This window comes from Biomphalaria glabrata, chromosome 4 (assembly GCF_947242115.1).
Source record: "Biomphalaria glabrata chromosome 4, xgBioGlab47.1, whole genome shotgun sequence".
NCBI lineage: Eukaryota > Metazoa > Mollusca > Gastropoda > Planorbidae > Biomphalaria > Biomphalaria glabrata.
Window position 1 is genome coordinate 16,399,056 of NC_074714.1, and position 22,922 is coordinate 16,421,977.

The 22,922-nt window shown below is 36.2% G+C and overlaps 3 protein-coding genes across 7 annotated transcripts in view; 1 reads left to right on the forward strand and 2 right to left on the reverse strand.

The window, feature by feature from the left end:
- Positions 1 to 621: 621 nt before the first annotated feature.
- LOC106067249 (zinc finger protein 226-like) lies at positions 622 to 11,986 on the reverse strand. Of its 5 annotated transcripts, XM_056027633.1 has the most exons (6): positions 11,764 to 11,915; positions 9,082 to 9,147; positions 8,787 to 8,860; positions 6,848 to 7,102; positions 4,941 to 5,153; positions 622 to 3,084 (listed from the first exon to the last, which is right to left on the reverse strand). In XM_056027633.1, exons 2-6 carry the CDS (start codon positions 9,104 to 9,106, stop codon positions 2,041 to 2,043), a joined length of 1,611 nt encoding a protein of 536 aa, XP_055883608.1. In that variant the 5' UTR covers positions 9,107 to 9,147; positions 11,764 to 11,915; the 3' UTR covers positions 622 to 2,040. The 5 variants fall into 5 exon arrangements, with proteins under 5 accessions (XP_055883608.1, XP_055883611.1, XP_055883610.1 ...); XM_056027636.1 differs by lacking the exons at positions 9,082 to 9,147; positions 11,764 to 11,915 and adding an exon at positions 11,923 to 11,986; XM_056027635.1 differs by lacking the exon at positions 9,082 to 9,147 and having other exon boundaries at positions 11,764 to 11,916.
- A 2,954-nt stretch (positions 11,987 to 14,940) lies between these two features.
- The window catches only part of LOC106067251 (uncharacterized), a 38,778-nt gene continuing 30,796 nt past the window's right edge, over positions 14,941 to 22,922 (forward strand). The window contains exon 1 of the mRNA XM_056025793.1: positions 14,941 to 15,035. The gene's annotated coding sequence lies outside the window, so the exon portion shown is untranslated. The remainder of the gene's footprint in view (positions 15,036 to 22,922) is intronic.
- On the reverse strand, positions 19,430 to 20,428 carry LOC129925799 (uncharacterized). The gene has a single exon (XM_056026384.1). The coding sequence runs from the start codon at positions 20,426 to 20,428 to the stop codon at positions 19,430 to 19,432; it is 999 nt and encodes a 332-aa protein (XP_055882359.1).

The following is a 22,922-nucleotide window of genomic DNA, read 5'->3' on the forward strand; positions in this document are numbered from 1 at the left end:
AAGGGGGTGGGTGGGCTATCGTCCCTCCATCACTCGAGTTACACAGTACTACTTTTTATTTTATTTTTTTATGTTTCGGCTGTTCCTTTATATTTGGGGATTATTACAACCTAGTCCAAATCTATCGCAGGACAACGGGGGATGTAAGCGGGAAGCCTTCGAACCCAGGACCATCGAACGACAGTCCAGGGCCAATACCACACGACCAATGTGTGTGGAGAGATGACACAACTTGTTCTAATTATTTAATAATATAAATCCCTCTATATGACATTTATATTTTCAACCAATTCTCCTAACGAGCCCCTTCTCTCCCTTATACAGGTGGGTGGGGGTGGATCAGATCTAAAATAAATTAAAATCAAGAATACATTAGTAGAAATAGAACGGAGTGGCGCAGTAATTGTTTCAGCATAATTTCACAGGTTCTAAAATGTTTTTATTTTGTTATATTTCGCCACAAAGGGAGACTATTTTGTCTCATTTGGAATATTTCAAAGGAAAACCTAAGTACCAGTATGAATGAGATTATGACAAACATGGATTTATGGAAACAGTTACTCAAGACAGAAAAACAGTAAAATATCTAGGTGTTATAATAAATGAAATGACTTTCTTAAATAAGCAAACAATACAACTTCTATTTTTTATTAAGGGAAATGTTGACAAATGAAATGAAACTAAAATACTATGTATCCTTGGAGATGCTGTGGTTGAATCTATGGTTGAACAGAAAAGGGCTTGGAGGGACACAGGTTCAAATCCTGGTCATAGCTTGATTAGACCAATAATAGAATATGGATCATCTGTTAGCTATTCCTCACCTCAAGAAAACATTGATGAGAAATTGGAAGCAAAAATAGAGGCATGAGATTTATAACAAGTAATATTCCCAGATGACTAGACTAAAGCAAATCACTAAATTTAGAAACACCAGGAGAAAAGTCTAAGAGTAAAATAATGAAAATATATAAAATACTGCACTTCATGTTCCATATGATTGAAACTGTCTTATGGTTGTTCATTCTTTCCTATTACCATTATAGCATGGAATGTGTTTCTGAATAAGCTAGAAAAACCAATGAGGCTGGGACCAATTAATCTTCTTTGATGGAACGTCTGTCACATATAAGAAGAAATATGAATGCAAACCATTTTTCTTCATGTTGCTTTTTCTTCATATCTTTGCTCAATCTCAAATAAATCTATTAGAGACACCACAAACTAACAAACATAGTCACCTAATAAAATTATTTACATCATGGCATAAAATGAGATATGCGATACCATGGTGCTGTTTCTGATCGTCCACTTGTAGCACCATACTTCTGGCAGACAGCTAAACCTTTGTAGGTGAAATATATCTTAACTAATAAAACTTGAATAACTTCCTTTTTGTGAGTAAAACTAAATAGAAATTTATTTATAATATAGAAAAAATCAATATGTGATAAATGAAATAAATGAAGTAGACTTCAGTAATGATATTTTTGAACAAAATATAACTCACAACCACGTCTCACGTTCTGGAGTTTGGTTTGTAAAATGTTTTACATGTTTCGGATGTTCCTTCAGAGTTGAAGATAGTTTACTTCCTAGTCCAAATCTCCCGCAGGACGACGGGGCATGGGAGTGGGCAGGATTTGAACCCTCGGCAAACCACACGACCAGTTGTCTCCCATCACGAAGATCAAGTGACTACAATACCACCTATGTTGCATCATTCATAACCATAGCTAACCTCACCATATACACACACACACTCCATAACACATGGCAAACTCTCTTGCCAGCCCCGGAAGGCTATCAATAACCTCTTAGCTATAAAGTAGAAAGAACCAACCTTTAAAACCCTCACCTTGAGTTTTATGATGCTGATAGTAATACAATTAGATGAATTTTCTGAGGTAACCTTTAGATCATAAAAAATATGTTTGCTTAATCACAACATTAGTTCATCAGTGGTACTAGCAGTTGGATCGTAAATGTTGGCCCAAGGTTATTATTGAAGCGATAAAATTGTTATTGAAGTTTCTGAACTTATTCTAAATACTCTGATAAAGACATTTTTTTCATTGTGCTAGAAGACAAGACGTACGACTCCAACTGCTGCTTACGAAGACATGTTTTCTGATGTCTGCGAAATGACTGGCGGTATAAATATTGTTTACCACACTCACAAGTAAAAAGTTTACTCAGGGATGTTTTAATACTCTTTGCTCGTTCTTCATCTGATCTTTGTTTACAGGTCCTAACGTGCCTGTTGTAGGATGGCCTCCAGTGGAAACTTTTCCCACAATGGCAACAGGTCTGAATTCTGCTGCTGTGCTTGGCACCATGATGATCCTTCAGGCCACTCATTCCTTCAAATGTTCTTCCACAGACTTCACAAACATGAAGCATGGTTTTGTCCTCTCTGCTCTTCGATTGCTGCAAGTGAGGGGGAAGTACAGATTTAGCACAATGTTTTTTGTGGCTGGACAAACTGGTGGAGTAAGTGTACTTCCTGCCACACACTTCACACACATAAGGCTTTGTGTTGGCATGTTTGTTTAGGTGGCCCTCTAGACACTCTCGCTTCAGGAAACTTCTGCTGCACAGATGACAGGAGTAGGTCGGTTTCTCATGAACTTTCTCTAAGTGCTTTTTGAGCCTGGAATGCAGAACCAGTTTCCCACAGTAAGGACAAAGTCTTGTGGGTTGTGACTGATTGTGTACTGTTCTGAGGTGTTCCTTCAGTAAGTGATTTGTGTGGAATGTTCTATTGCACAGGTCACAACATACTATTTTTGGTTTTGTACATGTCAGAGAACTACGTTGGCATTTTTGTGTGTTCTCGTTTGATTTTCTCTGAAGATGATTCATATGTCGTGAAGGCCTGCACTTTGATGAGAGATGAAATGAAGATCTTAGTTTTCCTAATGTGGAGTGTTTAATGTGCTCCAAGGTTTGACTAGAATTAGCATTCCAATCATTGTTGTCCTCTGATTTGATTGGACAGATAGTTTCAGTTGTCTCAGCTGTCCCAGACTCAATGTGACTTGTTCTCACATCTTGCTGAGGCTCAATGTATTGATCTTCAACCTAGATACAATGAAAATATTTTGTTCAATCTTGATAAAAGCAAAACATTTAAAAATCCAAACATTAAACATAAGTTAAGATACAAGGGTAGGCTTGAGAATTGTTGTCTTCCAGCTAATAAAAACACAGGACTCTACTCTAGAAAAAGCCTTTACTGCTTCCCCTTTCTGTCCCCCCCCCCCCCCCCCCCCCCAAAAAAAAAAAAAACAAGGCAAAACAAAAAAACATTTAAAGCTGTTGCTGATATAGAAACAAGCAATAGAAAAAAGATGTCTAAAAAACAAAGCTTATCTGAAGGAAAAAAAAAGCTATTTACTGCAATTTATCTGAAAATGACATGGTTTAGCTCCCTTTTTGCTATAAACTAAAATTAATTAATTAATTAGTACTAATTGAATAAATAATTTGTTAAGTTTCAGATTGATTTGTGTATTGTGATCGACTATAAATAATTATGCAAAATTTTAACTTGATCTGAGAATGGTAAGTGGTAGAAAAAAAAGGTTAAAACATAATAAAGGGATCTTTATATTATACTTGGGTGATTTGCTAGCATGGTAGCAGCTAGTTCTAGTGCTTCCCTTTATTTCTGTGGCTGTCAGAGAGCTCTCCAGTTGCAATGGATTTTTCTAGTTTTTCTCCATCGGGCCATTCAATGAATATTCCAGCTCATCCATTTGTGGTGGCTTTATGAGATGAGCCATCTGTGTAAACTCTGATCCACAGATTGCTAAGATAATGAGTTTGTAAAAAAGAGTTCACTATTTCTTTAAACTCTGCTGGAATGTAGTCAGATTTTTTGGTTATATTTTCAAAATGGTCTCTTATAGTAGGAAGAGAGCTTTTATCCCAGGGTTGAGATTCATTATAATGTATCGTGGATTCCAGAGTTATTTTTTTAAGTTGGTGTTTCTTTTTTAGGTCCAGAGACTCCTGTATGAAATTTGTCCTCTTGAGACAGTTTTTAGTGCCAGTTTTGTGGCACATCCTTCCATTCAGATCTCTCCTGGGCCTTTCATCTCCACGCCCTAACCCCAAGCTGCTTCAGATCTGTTTCCACATCGTCAATCCATCGCATTCGGGGTCTGCCTTTGGGTCGCCTGCCTTTTGGTTTTTGCCTGTATACGATTTTTGCTCCTCTGTTGTCTGACATTCTTTCAAGGTGACCTGCCCAACGTAGTCTGTTCTTTTTTATTTCCGTCTACAAGGGGTATCCTATATTTCTTTAACACTTCAGTAAGTTGGGCTAGAGCACCTGCTCTATAAAGGCTTAGCACGTTCCATGTTGCAAAACAAAAATCATGTCCTTTTCCAGGCCTAGGTCGTTTTCCGTTGAGATCTATCCGGGTTTTCTTGTGTGTATTAGTTTTGTAACAGTATTTTTTTTATATGACAGAGTTGTTAGCCCTGTGCATAACCATCTGGGGGGCTGCCCCTTTCAGCTCTCTGGATAACTGCCTTTATTTTCGGGTAAGGTGCCCTAGCCTTTGTGGATCCCTCCACTTCCTGCAAGGCAGCAGGTTTGATTTTGGTCCACCCCAGGTATTTTATTTCCCCGGTACCCACCATATTTGGAGGGCATTCCCCTATCCGCCACCTGGGGAGGCGCTCGATGGGAGATCAAAAACTCCACACAAGTTTTTTTTTTTTTTTTCTATTTATATTATGTCTAGAAACACCAGCATATAAAATATTAAAGTTGTTTAAAGAAGACATTTATAATATTTCTTTAAATCTGTTCAATGAGATGACATAATGGAGTTTTGTGACTTCATAAGTTTATATTGCAAGATAATTTGTAGAAATTTTGATACATGTCAAGATATTGACTGTTTCCTCCTTTGACTTCTAAATACCTTAGTTCTAAAGTGCTTTCTCACATTTTGTTTCAAATGACCCTCTTTTAATGGGGATTTTCTAGCTGTGACTGAAGTTTCAGTGTTTATCCAAGACTTGCTGTAGATCTTCTGACCATCTTTAGTGTGAATTATGTCTAGCTGACTGTTGGTTCTATCTTCTGTAATCGTAAGTCCTTCTTTGGCTGCTTTTAACTCCAACAATGAAAGGACCTAAAAATGAAAAAATGCTTTTGTAATGGACGTAAACAAAACACTTTGTCTAAATATAACATGAAACAATTGACATAATGTTATAAACCTGGTGGTGGCACAGATGGGGGTAGTGGTGTGAGTTTAGTCAGCCGACGCAAATCGCCCCAGGCCAGCGCTAGACGAGCGGTCAACCGTGACGAGTTACGACGGTCAGCCGAGACGAGTGTCAACACGGCGGTTCGGGAAGGATCGACGGCGGTCCGGGAAGGATCGACGTCGTGAACAGAGCTCAGGAGCGTCACGAGAGTTGTAGTCATCTGACCACCTAGAAACGTCGAGCGGCGTTCTGTCCGGTTCTAGAAGGCCAGTAGGGACCCTATATAAAGAGCGGAGGTGTCGCAGTCAAGACAGTTCAGAAAGCGGGTTCACGGCAGGGGTTCAGAGCCCGGTTCACTACAGTCCGGTCGACTACAGCACAGTTCAGCGGTGTGGTTCTGTACGGAGCATTACGACGGTTCAGACTTGATACGGCGGAACAGTGTTATCGGAGAGATATTTGTTATCGCAGAGCTATTTGTACTGTTCTACGTGCTGCCAATTGTACAGTATTGGCTGTTATTTATGGACATTAAACCTTTACGTTATTTTGGAGCCCTGACTTGTCAAGTTCTTTAAGTTGGTGGTGTATGGTGCAGTTTGCAGAGAGCCTGGATAGTGAGATTCGTAACAATATTAATTTCTACAGGAAATAAGCATAGGATAATATTTGTTTTACTTGCCAAGAGTACAACTTTTAAATGTATTTATGTAAAAAAATAAATGCCCAAGCCTTCCCTGTCTGACTTGTTTTAAATGTTCTCACTTAGCTGCTATCTATGTTAAAATAAAGAAATTAAAGCAAAGGTATTTCATCTCCATCGAGCAGAAAACAAAGTGTGTTTATAGCTAGGTGTTGCTATGAATGAAAGTAGGTTATCATTGATCAATGCACAGTGTATAAAAGAGAGAATCACTTTTTGAGAGGCTTTTATTTTGACAAAGTTGGGGCTGACAACTAGAAGAAACTGAAGCTATAAGGTTTCACTATCTATGTTTGCATTTTGATAAACTACTCTAAAAATTTGCTTTATCTGAGACATGTTTTAAAAAGTGATTTTACAGCCATTAATTTACTGATATGTTTCATCAAAAAAATTGCAAGCCTAGTTTAAAATTTTTCTTGTTTTTTTGTTTTTGCTTTTTCTACTCTGGTAACCCTACCCCTGAAGGTTCTAAAAGCCAAGCTTATATTTGTATTTTGGCTACTGATGAGTTTTTGTCTGGGTAAAATCGAACTTTTTTAGAAATAGAAACATTAATTAGACATACATAATACACTGTTGAAGTAAAAATGTGTTGTGGGCATTATTTGCTGGCATAAGTAACAAAAGTAATTCTTGAAGAAAACAAAACAAAATATTGATGGAGGCTAAAATATGATAAAATCCATTTCTAATGTAAATGCTATGCCATCAAAGAATTAGGGTTGAGAAATTTTGATTTCACAAGAGCGCTTCTTACAGTCTAACATTCTGCAAGAATGGACAAGAAACATTTGCTCAACCATTAAATATCAAACCCCAAGACACAAAAAAAGGGATGGAATATAAGTCAAATTATTTTAAAAAATAAGAAATAAAAACGAACAAAACCAACAGAAAATTTCAACTAACTTTCGCAGAGTCAATATCATTGTCAAAAACTGTCACACCAGAAGCTTCATTTGATGAGTTTGATTCTTCATCTTCTCCATTGAAAGTAGTCAGAATGTTATTTCTTTCATCCTTTTCAATTTGTGACTTGGCACTATTTGTGTTGTTGGTGAGACATGTAGAATAATATTGTTCCAATCTGCCAATCTCTCTACTTAATACACAAATCAAGGTTTCCAGCTGTCTTCGGCTTAGGTCCTTTAGCTTTATCTTCATCTGGAATAAATGCAAATGAATTTAGAAAAAAAAACAAATAGAAATTGTACATGATTGAAGTGGGGGGTTCAAGTCTTCTTTATGGGTCACCATTCTAAATTGAAACAAAGAAAATATAACTACACAATCTTCTCTTATCATAAGTACTTCACTTGCAGAGTGATTAGCACATCGGTCCAAGGAGGCGTGAGTCATATGTTCGAATTCAGCTCGGTCCCTTTTTTTTTTAATTTGTAAATGCTTTTAAAAACCAATTACAGTAAAATCCACCCCCCATTTTATCAACTGGTTTAGATTAGCAATAGGATTAGAGCGTATGAAGAAAGCTAAAAGCATTTTAAAAATTGGTACAAATTTTATTGATCCCATAGATTTATTGTTGTTGGTCTAGATCTACTACAAATTCAATTACATGACTGATCCAAACTAATTGATACAATTACACTTTGTATAAACTTTGTGTTTTTTTGTTGTTTTAAAGTATTTTTTAAGTTTTTCTTGTTAATTTATCTTTTTTTTTTGTCCAGTTTATTGATTTTTATCTTGAATTGCTAAGAAAGGGGAGATAAATCTTTAAAAAAATCTTTAAAAAATATCTTGTTTAAAAAAAATTAATAAAAACAATTAAAGAACTAGAACACTAAATGTTATTTCCCAAAATGTCCACTTTCAATGGTATAGCAGATCAAAGTATCATCAGCATCAACAAGTTATTTTTTACAAAGCTTATATCAACTCACTCTGTTTGTCTGTCTGTCTGGTAAAAAGTTTGTACAAGTTATTGTACAAGCTATTTCTCCCATACTAAATATCGATGAGGTTACAATTTTGCATAACTATTTCTTTTACCTGACAACACAAGAATTAATAAAAACAAATAACCAATTAGCTAATTATGAGTTTGAATTCAGGTCGTTCCTCCTTTTTAAAAATTTTATAAATGCTTTTTTATTGTTAGTCTTGTATTCTGTGTGGGAACCCAAAAAAGAGCATTTTTCTAGCTCTGTATCTCTCAAAGATGCTGTGGTAATATTTTGTTGAACTTTAACATAACCGTTACTAACTTAAGCTTCCACATTTCTATCACTACTTTTACAGTACATACAGACATATTTTTGGGTACAGCTCATCAAGATAATATTTGAATTTGGTCAAGTAACAACAAACATTTAAAAATGTATAATTATGTAAAAGTTTATTGTACCTCTTTTCATATATTGCGATCTATGGAGGCGGATGATGTTAAGCTCATCTGTTTCTATGGATGACAGTTAAAAACTACCTTTAAGACGTCAGGAACTCATTTAAGTTGTGTGGACTTAAGGGGGCTCTAAAATCCCCAAATTCAAAATCCCAGTCTTCAAATTCAAAATCCCTTGATTACAAGCCAAGCACTTCACCATTTAGCCCCCACCAAGTAATCCTAAAATTAACCTACGTCAAAATCAATGAGGAGATTGTCATCATCCTTTTGTTTGCCATACAATTCTAAAGGTGATCAGGGTTTTCTTGAAACATACAGATGCAATGATACTCATTTCTGTCAATTCATCTGTATTATTTTAGTTTTCTTGATAAGGGGACACAATTCACGTTTTCCTAATTATTTTTAAAAAAGAGTTATTTACATTGATAGAGACATTTTATTTTACAAGTAAACCAAACTAAGTAATCAAAATCTAACCTCTGAGAAAACTTCCTCTGTAAAATCATAAAGTATGTAGTAGCAAACTCTGAGCCCTTGTGATCTTTCCATTTCTGTCAAATACATAAATAATACTAAATCATATCAATATAAGCTGCTTGAAGTGTTGCTTAATTTGAACAATGCAAATGTGTTTCTCCAGTTGGAAGAATTTATTTCTGCCAGTGCTCAATAGAGAATTTAAACTCTATAAAATGATTTAAATGATATAAAATGCACTTATATATAATCTCTTTACTATTCAATTTGACATTTTATTGGTGCGTTTTCTTACTGATGAAATACTGAAGGCTACACATAGAGCTCAAGACTTGATGCTAGGCAGCACTGTGCTTAACACCTAGATGTAAGAGAAGAGAAAAATTGTGTTCATTGTATGAATGGGAAAAATTGTGAGAAAGACTGAAGAAGGAAATAAAGAGGGAAATATCTGCAGCAGATGAAACAGAATTATACTAGATTTGGTCCCTTACACATGTTTTCCCATAAAGAAGGAAACAGCTGCAACAGACGATGATGAAACAGAATCATACTAGATTTGGACCCTGACACATGTTTTCCCATAAAAAAGGAAATAGCTGCAACAGATGATGATGAAACAGAATTATACTACATTTGATCAATGACACATGTTTCCTATAAAGAAGGAAATAAATTATACTAGATTTAGTCCCTGACACATGTTTTCCCATAAAGAAGGAAATAGCTGCAACAGATGATGATGAAACAGAATTATACTACATTTGATCAATGACACATGTTTCCCATAAAGAAGGAAATAGCTGCAAAAGACCATGATGATGAAACAGAATTATACTAGATTTGGTCCCTGACACATGTTTTCCCATAAAGAAGGAAAGAGCTGCAACAGACGATGATGAAACAGAATCATACTAGATTTGGACCCTTTCACATGCTTGCATTGTGGGAGTAAGGAGCCTCGGGGGAGTGATGTTTAGGTGTACATACAAATTTGTACAAGTGGTCCTTCTTCCCTAGTGCCATTTGAGAATGGAATGGGTTGCCTGAATCAGCAAGGAAAACCAACAACTTGGCAAAGTTTTAGAATCTAGTAATTGATTAACATGCATGACTAGATTGACACATAAAATGCATAGGATGCAATTTTCTTCTTTTTTGAAGTAACATCCGTAATATATAAGATAATATAATAATAATAGAGATCTTTAGTTTTATTAATATTATCTGTGAGGAAATAAAAAAAAATACATTATTATAAATAATTGTCACACTTGTGCATTACAATTATTAGATATTAGATCTAGATTATGTTAGATTGACTAGATCTAGAATTGTAGAATAGTAGAATAATAATAATAGGTTAGGTACATTATGTCATTACGGTATATAAAAATATAGATATAGATAATAGAGCATTTGTATAGCCATAGGCATAGGCCATATAATCATAATTATGTACAGCATACACTGATACTGGCAGTGATAGATCTAAATCTACATGATAGCAATGATACTAATGGCCATAGCCGCTAGCCATATTGGCATATATATATTATAATTATAATATAAAAATATTTATATAGATTATATAGTTTTGTATATTATATTTATTATAATAGGCCATAATTATTGATAATAGGCATAGGCACACATGTCAAACAAGACTAAACTAAGAATCTTTAACTCTAATGTCAAGGCTGTCCTACTGTATGGTTCTGAAACATGGAGAACAACTGAAGCCACAACAAAAAAATACAGACAGAATCAACAGATTATTTATTATAATAGGCCATAATTATTGATAATAGGCATAGGCACACATCTCAAACAAGACTAAACTAAGAATCTTTAACTCTAATGTCAAGGCTGTCCTACTGTATGGTTCTGAAACATGGAGAACAACTGAAGCCACAACAAAAAAATACAGACAGAATCAACAGATGCCTGAGAAATATCCTAAAAATACACTGGTATGACAAAATAGAAAACACCAAACTGTGGGAGATGAGTGGACAGAAAAATATATAAGTGCAGATCTTAGAGAGGAAGTGGAGATGGATTGGTCACACCCTTAGAAAAGATACCAGCAACAGAGCTAGGCAGGCCTTAGAGTGGAACCCCCAGGGAACAAGATGCAGAGGAAGACCAAAAAGAACATGGCGACGCAGTCTACTTGAAGAAGCCAAGAGGACCAGGAAGAGCTGGAAAACCATAAAAAAACTAGCAAGAGACCGTGGAGAGTGGCGTGTTTTTGTCGAGGCCCTATGTTCCATGAGGAACTCAAAGGAGTGATGATGATGATGATAGGCATACGTAGGAGTGATAGGAGGCGGCATATGTCAATGCTACCATATGTCATATCTAAATCTAGATATCTATAAAATAAATAAATAATATAGATAGGCCAACTATAATAATATAAAAAAATATATATCTACTATCTACTAATATTAATATCATAATCTTCAAATACAAAAACAAATTTAATAAAATACTCAGAAAGACACAAAGATAAGGCACATTTCTCGTTCCATATGCTAGGACAAATTTGTACAAGTGCTCCTTCTTCCCTAGTGCTATAATTAGAGTTAGAGCATGGAATGGGTTGCCTGAGCTAGCCAGGAAAACCAGTAATTTGGCAGAATTTAAGTCATTGGTTAATATGCATGTAATCATCTTCTTTTTTGAAGTAACGTCTGTATTATAAAAAAATAAATTATATAAATTATCAGTAATATAAGATAAGAATATCTAGTGAATCATAGTGAATGTAGTGACATCGTCATATATGATACTCATCACATGTCCACTCATACTCATATTATAGTCATGATATCATGATAAATGATGATACTATTTAACTCCTATTAGTATTAGTTAATTAAATAGTATTAGATTACTATCTAGATCTATAGTGACTATAGAGTAGTATAGTAATATTTTAAATATTGTCAGTATTGATACTGATACTCACATAGTCTAGAATCTAGACTAGACCATGAAGAGAAAATTGGCGGTATTAGTGTTTAGATACTACTAGTTACTAGATCTATATTCTAGGTCTAGATTATATTCTATAAGTATAATATTAATAGTCTTATATTAGATCTAGATATCTAGATCTAGTATTTACAGAAAATTGTTTTGATTTTTCTCTGTGCATTCTAAACCTAAGGTCATTTCCGGTGTAGCCTTGAGTCTAACTGGATCTGTAAAATATAGGCCTATATTCATTTATTTTTATATTACTGTTTTAGTATATATAGATCTAGATCTAGTATTAGGCTTATTTTCATTAAAAAAATATAGACTATATTCATGCTGTAGAGTCTACACATCAAAGAAAGAGTCCAACAAATGCAAAGAAAGCGCCAGTGAATCATTAAATATTGATTTCTTGAATAATTGATAGTTGAAGAAATAAAAAGGGGACATTTACAAGGCGATTATGCATTATTAAAAGCCTAGAAGAAAAACACGCATGCCATATGCTTATGGGTCAGCATTTTAGATGTTCTAGACCAGCGGTTCTCAACCTCTTTAGCTCGGCGACCCCTTTTTTACGATTCTTCACTATGCGGCTACCCCAACAGTCAAACTATTTTTGTTCATATAAGCCTAAGTAGGTCTAGTAAAAATGTGTAATTTTATTTTGTAAAACATTTATTTCTACTTATAATTACTGCTTATAATTAAATTTCAAGCAAATGAAACTTTACCATATTTTAACTTATATTCCTTGACTTATTGTCTATTGCATGTTCATCATATGTTATGTTGCATACTTAAATTAGTAGGCTATGTGACAATTTAAAAAAACATGGCTTAGCATAGAAGATTGTCACTAGGCCTACTACAACGGTAAACTACATCGGTACAAAACAGCTTATGCAAACATTTAGCTTAATTGTTTCTGTTTCGCCATAGCGGGGATTATCAGGGCAGACAAAATCGCAACGAATGTCATCTTTTGCATCAAGTCTACTTCTAGAAAGACATAATGTTTCGCAAAAGAATGTTAATGAAAATGGAAGAACACGCGCAACACGTAGGCCTACGAAATTATTCTTTTATCCGTTTGTCAGGTTCTATAACATTTCCTCACATAGCGTAGATATAAGGTTGCAAACATGTAGGCCTAAACATTATTTTTCTTCAAATTTGTTAGCCAAAGCAGAAGTTACATTTTGAAGGATCGGATTTTGAAAAAATTGCATATGATCCTTGTTGTGACTTTTTTTTCCAAAGATTCTTGTCATTCTTGAGCTAGTACTTTCGTTACCTATATATGTAGATAAATCAAATAGTGAATAACGATGACTTTTGATGGCTCATTTTGTACCAAAGGTTGAAATCAAGACTAACATATTTACATCATCGGTGCAGACACCATTTTTGTTTCCCAAGAGATTTGAAACTTTTTAAAAAAGGAACCAACATTCCGTAGAAGGGGTTTGCAAAAGAGAAACTCGTCAATTGCATAAATTTGGCGATGGAACTTTGTTATAAATAACGCGATATGTTTTTTTTTTTTTTCAATTCCTGCATGAAGTCAAACTTGAATTATTGAAGTAGAAACATACCGTAAAAACATCGCCATATAATTATTTTTTCTAAACATTCTTTTTAACATTCGAGGTCCGTTTCTTATGGGCTGCTACATAATGAAAACATTACATGGCATACTATTAATTATAATCGACAATGCTTTTAATTGAGCCTTGACGTGCGATAAATCTTTTCCATAGAAATAATACGTATGATTTAACAATGGCAAGACGGTGCGCAGTAAAATAATTGACATTTTATCTAAATTCAGATTCCGTTGTCTACAAAATCTTTCTCGAATAGCAGTTGTAGTAAAAAAAAATATATAGTAGCTATAACTATGGTAAACATTTGTACAAAGCCAAGACCAAAAACTATTATTTCCGATGGTCTTAAGCGACCCCTGGCAAATCGTCATTCGATTCCCAAGGGGGTCGCGACCCACAGGTTGAGAACCCCTGTTCTAGACATAGAACTTATAAGTATAAAGACATTTTAAAGTATGGCTCATGGAGGGGGAGAGTTATTTATTTTGTCCCCCCCCCCCCCCAGGCCAAGATATTTTCCGGTATTTAAATTTAAAAATATGCATTTACTGAGGTATCTACACTGCATTATCCTGCTATTCTATTAAAAAAATTAAGTCAAAATCCAAAATCTGCGATTAACTACACTTTATCAATGGACAGCGACTGGTAGAAATTGGTAACAAGGCCTATAATTTTGCTTTAGTATTTTAGTGGAGGAGGGAGGGTAATCACAAAACCCATTTTGGCTACGCTCATGGAAATTATAATTATAGCTTTGCTTTTTCTTTTATTGGAAAAGGGTTAAAGTGTGTGGGGGAGGGTAATCAAAACCACTCTTGGCTACGCTCAGAAATTTGTTTACTGCATGTAGTTTGCATAAAAATGTTTATCGAAGAGGGGAGTTTTATAGTCCAAACCTTTTTTTTCCATATGCTAAGACTAATTTGTACAAATAGCCTACTCCTTCTTTCCTAGTGCTATTATTAGAACATGGAATGGGTTGCCTGAGTCAGTCAGGAAAACCAATGATTTGGCATTAGTTCAATGATTAACATGCATGACAAGACTGACCAAGGAACACGCCTAGGAAGTAATTTTTTTTTTAAAGTGACGTTTGTATTTTATATGATAAGAATTAATTGTGCATTTATATAAACTTAAAGGGGGCAACTACAAAATCCTGCCTAGGGCCTCCACTTTGGCCTACTAAAATTCAGCACAACGAGATCTAAATAAATTCTAATTTAGTTCTATTGTACGTATAAGGTAGATATCAGCTAGTAGCTAGATTGTGTCTGATGTTATAGGCAATAGCATAAGCAGTGGCGAACAAGTGTCTGCATTAGGTGGTCCAAATAGCTCATGGTGCCCACCCCCATAAAAAAAATATTCTCGGCAAATTTATTTGTGTTTCTTGTTCATCTTTTACCTTAAATAGGAGCTAAATACACGAATTTAATTATTGATTCACAACTGTAGAATAGGAATTGATACTACGTAAAAATCTAGTTATTTATATATTATTTTATCAATATATTTTATCAATATATGTCTCCTTCTGTTTCAGAGACAATGGACGTGTCCTGATAAATTACAAGTGTTGTTAATTTATTCTCAATGAATTGAAGCAGACATTCGGATTATCAAAACTAAGAAAAAAAAAACAACAGTAAGTTAATTTTTTTGTTAAAACGACATGCAGTTTTAATGTGAGAAGAATCTTTTCAAGATCATTTTGAGCTACAGTGTCGCACTTTGGTAGAGATCAAGAGATTGAAACTCCTCTTTCGTTGTCACTCCTTCATCAAGAATTAAACTTTCAGTCTGTTTATCATTAACTTTTTCAAGTAGACTACATCTGAACAAATGAAAGTAAAGCAAAGAGATACAATTACAGACCACTGGCAATAGTGTCTACAATGTTAGAATGATCGCAAAGAGCTTAAACATTCGCCACACTTTCATTGAATAATTCCTTTTGGGTCTAACAGAAGCATACAAAACGCACTAGTGACTGGCTGATAGCCTCTTAGTGAGACTTCATTAAAAAAAATTTTTTTCCATCGATGCGATGGCATAAATGACATATAACAAAAAAATATAATAATAAAAAAAAATTAAAGAATAAGAATGTAATCAAATAAGCATTTTCTGAACAAGAATTTTTCAAAAATAGATGAAGTGAATGGTTTGCAGTGCCATAAAAAAGCTTTACTGCTGGTTCAAAAATTGCAGATATTATGGCTGCTTTAACCTTTCACTAAGCTGCACATATCAAAACATCATAGAGCTTGTCCCTTTCCAGACCATGTAGGACGTAGGATAGCAGTATTGAATTCATTAGCTTTCTAACTCCTTACAGGAAAAAAACAACATAACAAATACTTAAAAAAAGACAGAGCTTATATTAAATGTAATTAAATGAATTAATTTGGATCACTCATGTTATTTCTTGTATGATTGACTTAGACATATAAATCTGTGGGAAAGAAATATTTTTATTTTTTGTTTTCGTTTAGCTTTTTGCTTTTTCAACGCGCTATGATCCTGCCACTTGTCTCAACGCGCTATGTTCCTGTTACTTGTCTCAACGCGCTATGTTCCTGTCACTTGTCTCAACGCGCTATGTTCCTGTTACTTGTCTCAACGCGCTATGTTCCTGTCACTTGTCTCAACGCGCTATGCTCCTGTCACTTGTCTCAACGCGCTATGTTCCTGTCACTTGTCTCAACGCGCTATGTTCCTGTCACTTGTCTCAACGCGCTATGTTCCTGTCACTTGTCTCAACGCGCTATGTTCCTGTCACTTGTCTCAACGCGCTATGTTCCTGTCACTTGTCTCAACGCGCTATGTTCCTGTTACTTGTCTCAACGCGCTATGTTCCTGTCACTTGTCTCAACGCGCTATGTTCCTGTTACTTGTCTCAACGCGCTATGTTCACTTGTCTCAACGCGCTATGTTCCTGTCACTTGTCTCAACGCGCTATGTTCCTGTCACTTGTCTCAACGCGCTATGTTCCTGTCACTTGTCTCAACGCGCTATGTTCCTGTCACTTGTCTCAACGCGCTATGTTCCTGTCACTTGTCTTAACGCGCTATGTTCCTGTCACTTGTCTCAACGCGCTATGTTCCTGTCACTTGTCTCAACGCGCTATGTTCCTGTTACTTGTCTCAACGCGCTATGTTCACTTGTCTCAACGCGCTATGTTCCTGTCACTTGTCTCAACGCGCTATGTTCCTGTCACTTGTCTCAACGCGCTATGTTCCTGTCACTTGTCTCAACGCGCTATGTTCCTGTCACTTGTCTCAACGCGCTATGTTCCTGTCACTTGTCTCAACGCGCTATGTTCCTGTCACTTGTCTCAACGCGCTATGTTCCTGTCACTTGTCTGGACCAGTTGTGAAAGGGGGAGAGAAGAAAAATGTATCTTTGTGAAAGTTTACATGATCGTTTTTTTTGAATGCATAAAAAATGTTCACCCAGGGCTCAAGATTCCACAAGGGTAACTAATTCAACTTATAGGCCTACCATGACATCTGTCAAGTACGACTTCTTCCCTTGTTCAAGATACCAAACAAACTAATTAATTAACAATAGTTAATTAATTAATTGGTTAATTCTTTGTATTGATTTTTGTGTTTTTAGGTAAAAGAAATAAGTGTGCACAATTTCAGCTTAATCCGAGATTGGGTGTGGAGAAATAACGTACACAAACCTTTTTTTCCAGACAGACAGACAGACCGAGTGAGTTGATATAAGCTTTGTAATAAAAAATACTTGTTTAAATTCAACGTTATCATTCATATCCCCCGGAACCTCTGATCGTCGTTTGCTGTATTAGTTGTCAAGCCCCCCCCCCCCCCGAAAAAAAATCCTGCCTCGCCCATGTTAGTTGTACTGTCAGACAAGATATATGTACCTTGCACTTTTTATATCCCTGACTAGAAACCCTACATTTTTTTATTGGACCTTTACAGTGTCTGATAAACATGTACTAACTTTAAAAAAAATGCGTGCTCATAAGAGAGAGAGAGAGAGAGGGAGAGAGAGCAAAAGACAGAGAGAGAGAGAGAGACAGAGAGAGAATGTGTTTATACACACACACACACACACACACACACACACATTGACACATATATTTAATTTCTCCAATGTCATCCAACTAAGAACTTCCTTAATGCCTTTAAATTCTTGTCTATCTTGACGCTAGCTGTTACTACTCCATAAAAACACAATCATTGATTTCATTTAGTCTTAGCAATACTACAGAGTTAATGCTCACAAAAGGTACAATACCAACTCTGGACAAAATAATGGGAGCTTTATTTTATGTGCTCTAAAAGAAGACAAACATGAAGCATGCATAAATAATCCTTGCATTCTATACAGTTTATTACCAATTCTCGGAACACACTTAAAACTAATTGTATATTAAATTTGAACACACTGGGCGCACTCATCTATGTATTTGTTGCTAGTCCAGCTCGCTTGGATCTCCCTTTGTTTCTGTGTTTCAATAAAACATCTCTGCCGAGTCCCACGATGCTTTCACTCAAATTGACTTTTATAATTCTGGCAGCCAGAGTTTGAACGGATTCATTAATAATTCAAGAAGGTTGGCAGGGCCACTATAGCTTATTCGGTAAGCGCCCGTCTTTAAATATGCTCCCCCATAAATGTTTGATGTAGACACCCCGCAACAGGCATTAATAAGAAATGGTGTCTACGAGTTTAACTATCCATCGAGAATGTGTCGTCAGACTATTTTTTTGTTTGTTTGTTTGTCTGAGCTCTCTCTCTCTCTCTTTCACTCTCTCCTTTTTTCTTTCTTTTCATTCTCTCTTTCTTCTTTTTATGCGTATCTTATATTGACATTGTTTTTCTCTTATGGTCATGGTTTTCATATCTTTCATAAGAAGGTATTGGATACTTGTAAGCTTGTACTTTTCAAAATGTATTTCTGATACATTCTTCTTGCTCTACGCCACTTCTCCTTCTCTTTGTATCTGTTCATCATTGCCAAGCCTCTATCAACTCACAGCGTCTGTCTGGTACACATTCTGTACATGTTATTTCTCCCACTTCCCATTCTTGAATTAAGTTGAAACTTTGTACACAATTATTTATTGTTCCTAACACAACATGACGCAATCAAAAGATTAAACAAATAATTAATTAATTAGTGGCAATTAATCAATTTTGTTTGATATAGATAACGCATTGAACGAATAGGGCTGTAAATCTGGAGTTTTCACCCATTATAAGCTCTTTTTAAAAAGTATTTTTATACTTTGCTTGTTTTCCGCTAATGTTTCTTATTCAAGCTTCCTTTTTTACTTACTTTATTTCATAAAGCCTAGTTTATTTATTTCATACTAATAAAAAAACAACACCCGTAAATGAAAGCGCTAGGAATTACGACTGATAACTAAAAAATCTGTCACTTTTTTTTTCACTTAGACAACCTACCGAATACAAAAATCGTCACTAAACTCTACAACCTAACTAATATCTTTTACACTTAAGCCCTAGGTCTTAATTCGCAAAACTAACACCCTCAATTACTCAATTTACATCTTAAAACCCAATGCAAGCTGGAAAGAGGCCATGCACGCAAATGTCAAAGTTATCCTAGCAACACCATTTTTGGTCAAACATTGTTTAAATCTGTATAGTGAAAAACTTTGCATCCAAGTAGAACGTCTAATGCGATTTAGTGGTGTGAACTAGAGGCAGACATTTAGTGGCGTGAACTAGAGTCAGGCATTTAGTGGCGTGAACTAGAGGCAGACATTTAGTGGCGTGAACTAGAGGCAGACATTTAGTGGCGTGAACTAAAGGCAGACATTTAGTGGCGTGAACTAGAGGCAGACATTTAGTGGCGTGAACTAGAGGCAGAAATTTAGTGATCTGAACTTGAGTGAGACATCTGGTGACCTGAGATAGAGGCAGACACCTGGTGACCTGAGAAAGAGGGAGACACCGGAGACCTGAGATAGAGGCAGGCATCTGGTGACCTGAGATAGAGGCAGACACCTGGTGACCTGAGATTGAGGCAGACGCCTAGAGACCTGCGATAGAGGCAGACACCTGGTGACCTAAGAAAGAGGGAGACATCTGGTGACCTGAGATAGAGGCAGACACCTGGTGACCTGAGATAGAGGTAGACTCCTGGTGACCTGAGAAAGAGGGAGACATCTGGTGACCTGAGATAGAGGCAGACACCTGGTGACCTGAGATAGAGGTAGACTCCTGGTGACATGAGAAAGAGGGAGACACCTGGTGACCTGAGATAGAGGTAAACTCCTGGTGACATGAGAAAGAGGGAGACATCTGGTGACCTGAGAAAGAGGCAGACACCTGGTGACCTGAGATAGAGGCAGACACCTGGTGACCTGAGATAGAGGTAAACTCCTGGTGACACGAGAAAGAGGCAGACATCTGGTGACATGAGAAAGAGGTAAACTCCTGGTGACATGAGAAAGAGGCAGACATCTGGTGACCTGAGATAGAGGTAAACTCCTGGTGACATGAGAAAGAGGGAGACACCTGGTGACCTGAGATAGAGGTAAACTCCTGGTGACATGAGAAAGAGGGAGACATCTGGTGACCTGAGATAGAGGTAAACTCCTGGTGACATGAGAAAGAGGGAGACATCTGGTGACCTGAGAAAGAGGCAGACATCTGGTGACCTGAGATAGAGGTAAACTCCTGGTGACATGAGAAAGAGGGAGACATCTGGTGACCTGAGAAAGAGGCAGACATCTGGTGACCTGAGATAGAGGTAAACTCCTGGTGACATGAGAAAGAGGGAGACATCTGGTGACCTGAGATTGAGGCAGACATCTGGTGACCTGAGATAGAGGTAAACTCCTGGTGACATGAGAAAGAGGGAGACACCTGGTGACCTGAGATAGAGGTAAACTCCTGGTGACATGAGAAAGAGGGAGACACCTGGTGACCTGAGATAGAGGTAAACTCCTGGTGACATGAGAAAGAGGGAGACATCTGGTGACCTGAGATAGAGGTAAACTCCTGGTGACATGAGAAAGTGGCAGACATCTGGTGACCTGAGATAGAGGTAAACTCCTGGTGACATCAGAAAGAGGGAGACACCTGGTGACCTGAGATAGAGGTAAACTCCTGGTGACATGAGAAAGAGGCAGACATCTGGTGACCTGAGATAGAGGTAAACTCCTGGTGACCTCAGAAAGAGGCAGACATCTGGTGACCTGAGATAGAGGTAAACTCCTGGTGACCTCAGAAAGAGGCAGACATCTGGTGACCTGAGATAGAGGTAAACTCCTGGTGACATGAGAAAGAGGGAGACATCTGGTGACCTGAGATAGAGGTAAACTCCTGGTGACATGAGAAAGAGGCAGACATCTGGTGACCTGAGATAGAGGTAAACTCCTGGTGACATCAGAAAGAGGGAGACACCTGGTGACCTGAGATAGAGGTAAACTCCTGGTGACATGAGAAAGAGGGAGACATCTGGTGACCTGAGAAAGAGGCAGACATCTGGTGACCTGAGATAGAGGTAAACTCCTGGTGACATGAGAAAGAGGGAGACATCTGGTGACCTGAGATAGAGGTAGACACTTGGAACAAATTGAAAAAAGCCCAGGACAAGAAACTATTGCGACCTATTGTTTAAGACCACACAAAGGGTCATGAGCTGAAAGAAACGAAATAAATAAAAGGCAAAAACAACAAATGTCGCATTTTATAAGTAAGAAATGCGATATCTTTCCCACTCTCTCCCAAAGCAGACATAAGACATCAACAATAAAACTAGCCACACCTAATATCTCCCAAAGCAGACATAAGACATCAACAATAAAACTAGCCACACCTAATATCTCCCAAAGCAGACATAAGACATCAACAATAAAACTAGCCACACCTAATATCTCCCAAAGCAGACATAAGACATCAACAATAAAACTAGCCACACCTAATATTTTTTTACAGGGTGGATGGATAGATAAAGGGGCGTAAGGTGGTGGAAATAACATCCTTCCAGCTTATAACTTTAACGATTACACCATCAAACCGATTCCAACTTCGATGCAGCATATTGATTGCTTTAAATTCTCTCGATTACAATTGCACCATCGACCTAAACAACGCTTACAGCAGAACAAACACCATCAAAAATGTATAGGATTTTATTAAAACAATACATTTCGTGTACATGATAAAAGTATTAGCACAATAGTCGCAATGAAATAAACATTCACTAGACAAAAGAAAGAGAAAAAAATTGTAGCGAAAATTCACATTGGAAACATGACGAAACAAGAATGAAATATGTTTCATTTATCCTTTTCTTTTTTTTTTCTATAGAAGAGTGTTTCTCAAATCATAGAACAGTTTCTCAAATTCTAGAACAGTTTCTTAAATCATAGAACAGTTTCTCAAATCATAACACAGTTTCTCAAATCTTAGAACAGTTTTTCAAATCACAAAACAGTTTCTCAAATCATAGAACAGTTTCTCAAATTATAGAACAGTTTCTCAAATTATAGAACAGTTTCTCAAATCATAGAACAGTTTCTCAAATTATAAAACAGTTTCTCAAATTATAGAACAGTTTCTCAAATTATAGAACAGTTTCTCAAATCATAGAACAGTTTCTCAAATCATAGAATAGTTTCTCAAATCATAGAATAGTTTCTCAAATCAAAAATTAACCTTTCCCTTTCCCATTTCAGCCAGCTTGGGAAATAGGAATAAGGCCAAAAGTTCCCCAAGCGGGGTCCGAAGCCCCGGCGCCAAGCTTTTTTTCTGCAATCTGATCTTTAAAAATTCATGCCACTAGAAATTTGACCGTTCTGACGTAAGAAACAGTCTAGAATAGCATTGGCGAAGGCGTATTGTAAGGTCTTTTTGAAAGAGCCATTGAGTGATCTGTCTCGCGAAAGCGGTACAATACTTAGAAGATGAAACGACATCATTTTATTTAATAATAGAATTGATTTAACACGGATAAAAATTAATTTCCTTTATATTTAACTAGACATTTTTATTAGTCGCTGCCCGCTGGTCTTAACTTGCGTATTGCTGATATAGTCACTGAAACATTCTAATTCTAATTCTAAATTCGCAGATGTATGGAACGAATTTATGTAAAAATGCTTTTAAAACACAATTTTGAAGGTTAATTTGATTAAATAATGAAATCAATGGACTATATTTTGTATTTTCATGTGTTAAAGTAAAAAACTATCTGCGCAAAGTGCAGATTCTAAAATTAGATCTAGATCCTTTCAATCTTTTCATGTAAATATGGTGAACATAGCCTAGATCGATGAAGTTATAATGCTTTCATAGAGTTGGAAAACTTTTTTTTTGAGGGTCTTAAGTTTGTTTTGGGCTACATCACATACACTACGGTCTAAGTTAGTACACAAGAAACATTTCTGACAAGTTTTATCAAGATTGGTCAATACCGTCTTGATTTCTATTCGGCACATACATACATACATACATACATACGCCTTACTTTTTACTTTATAATATAAGATTAATACTCAAAAATGGATTTATAATT

Coding starts and splice junctions, on each gene's coding strand:
- LOC106067249 (XM_056027633.1), bottom strand. CDS start 9,106: ATGTGTAGCCTTCAGTATTTCATCA. Junction 8,861..9,081: donor TAGCCTTCAGTATTTCATCA/GTAAGAAAACGC, acceptor TGTATTTGACAG/AAATGGAAAGATCACAAGGG. Junction 3,085..4,940: donor GAAAGCACTTTAGAACTAAG/GTATTTAGAAGT, acceptor CATTGTATCTAG/GTTGAAGATCAATACATTGA.
- LOC129925799 (XM_056026384.1), bottom strand. CDS start 20,428: ATGTCTGCCACTTTCTCATGTCACCAGGAGTTTACCTCTATCTCAGGT.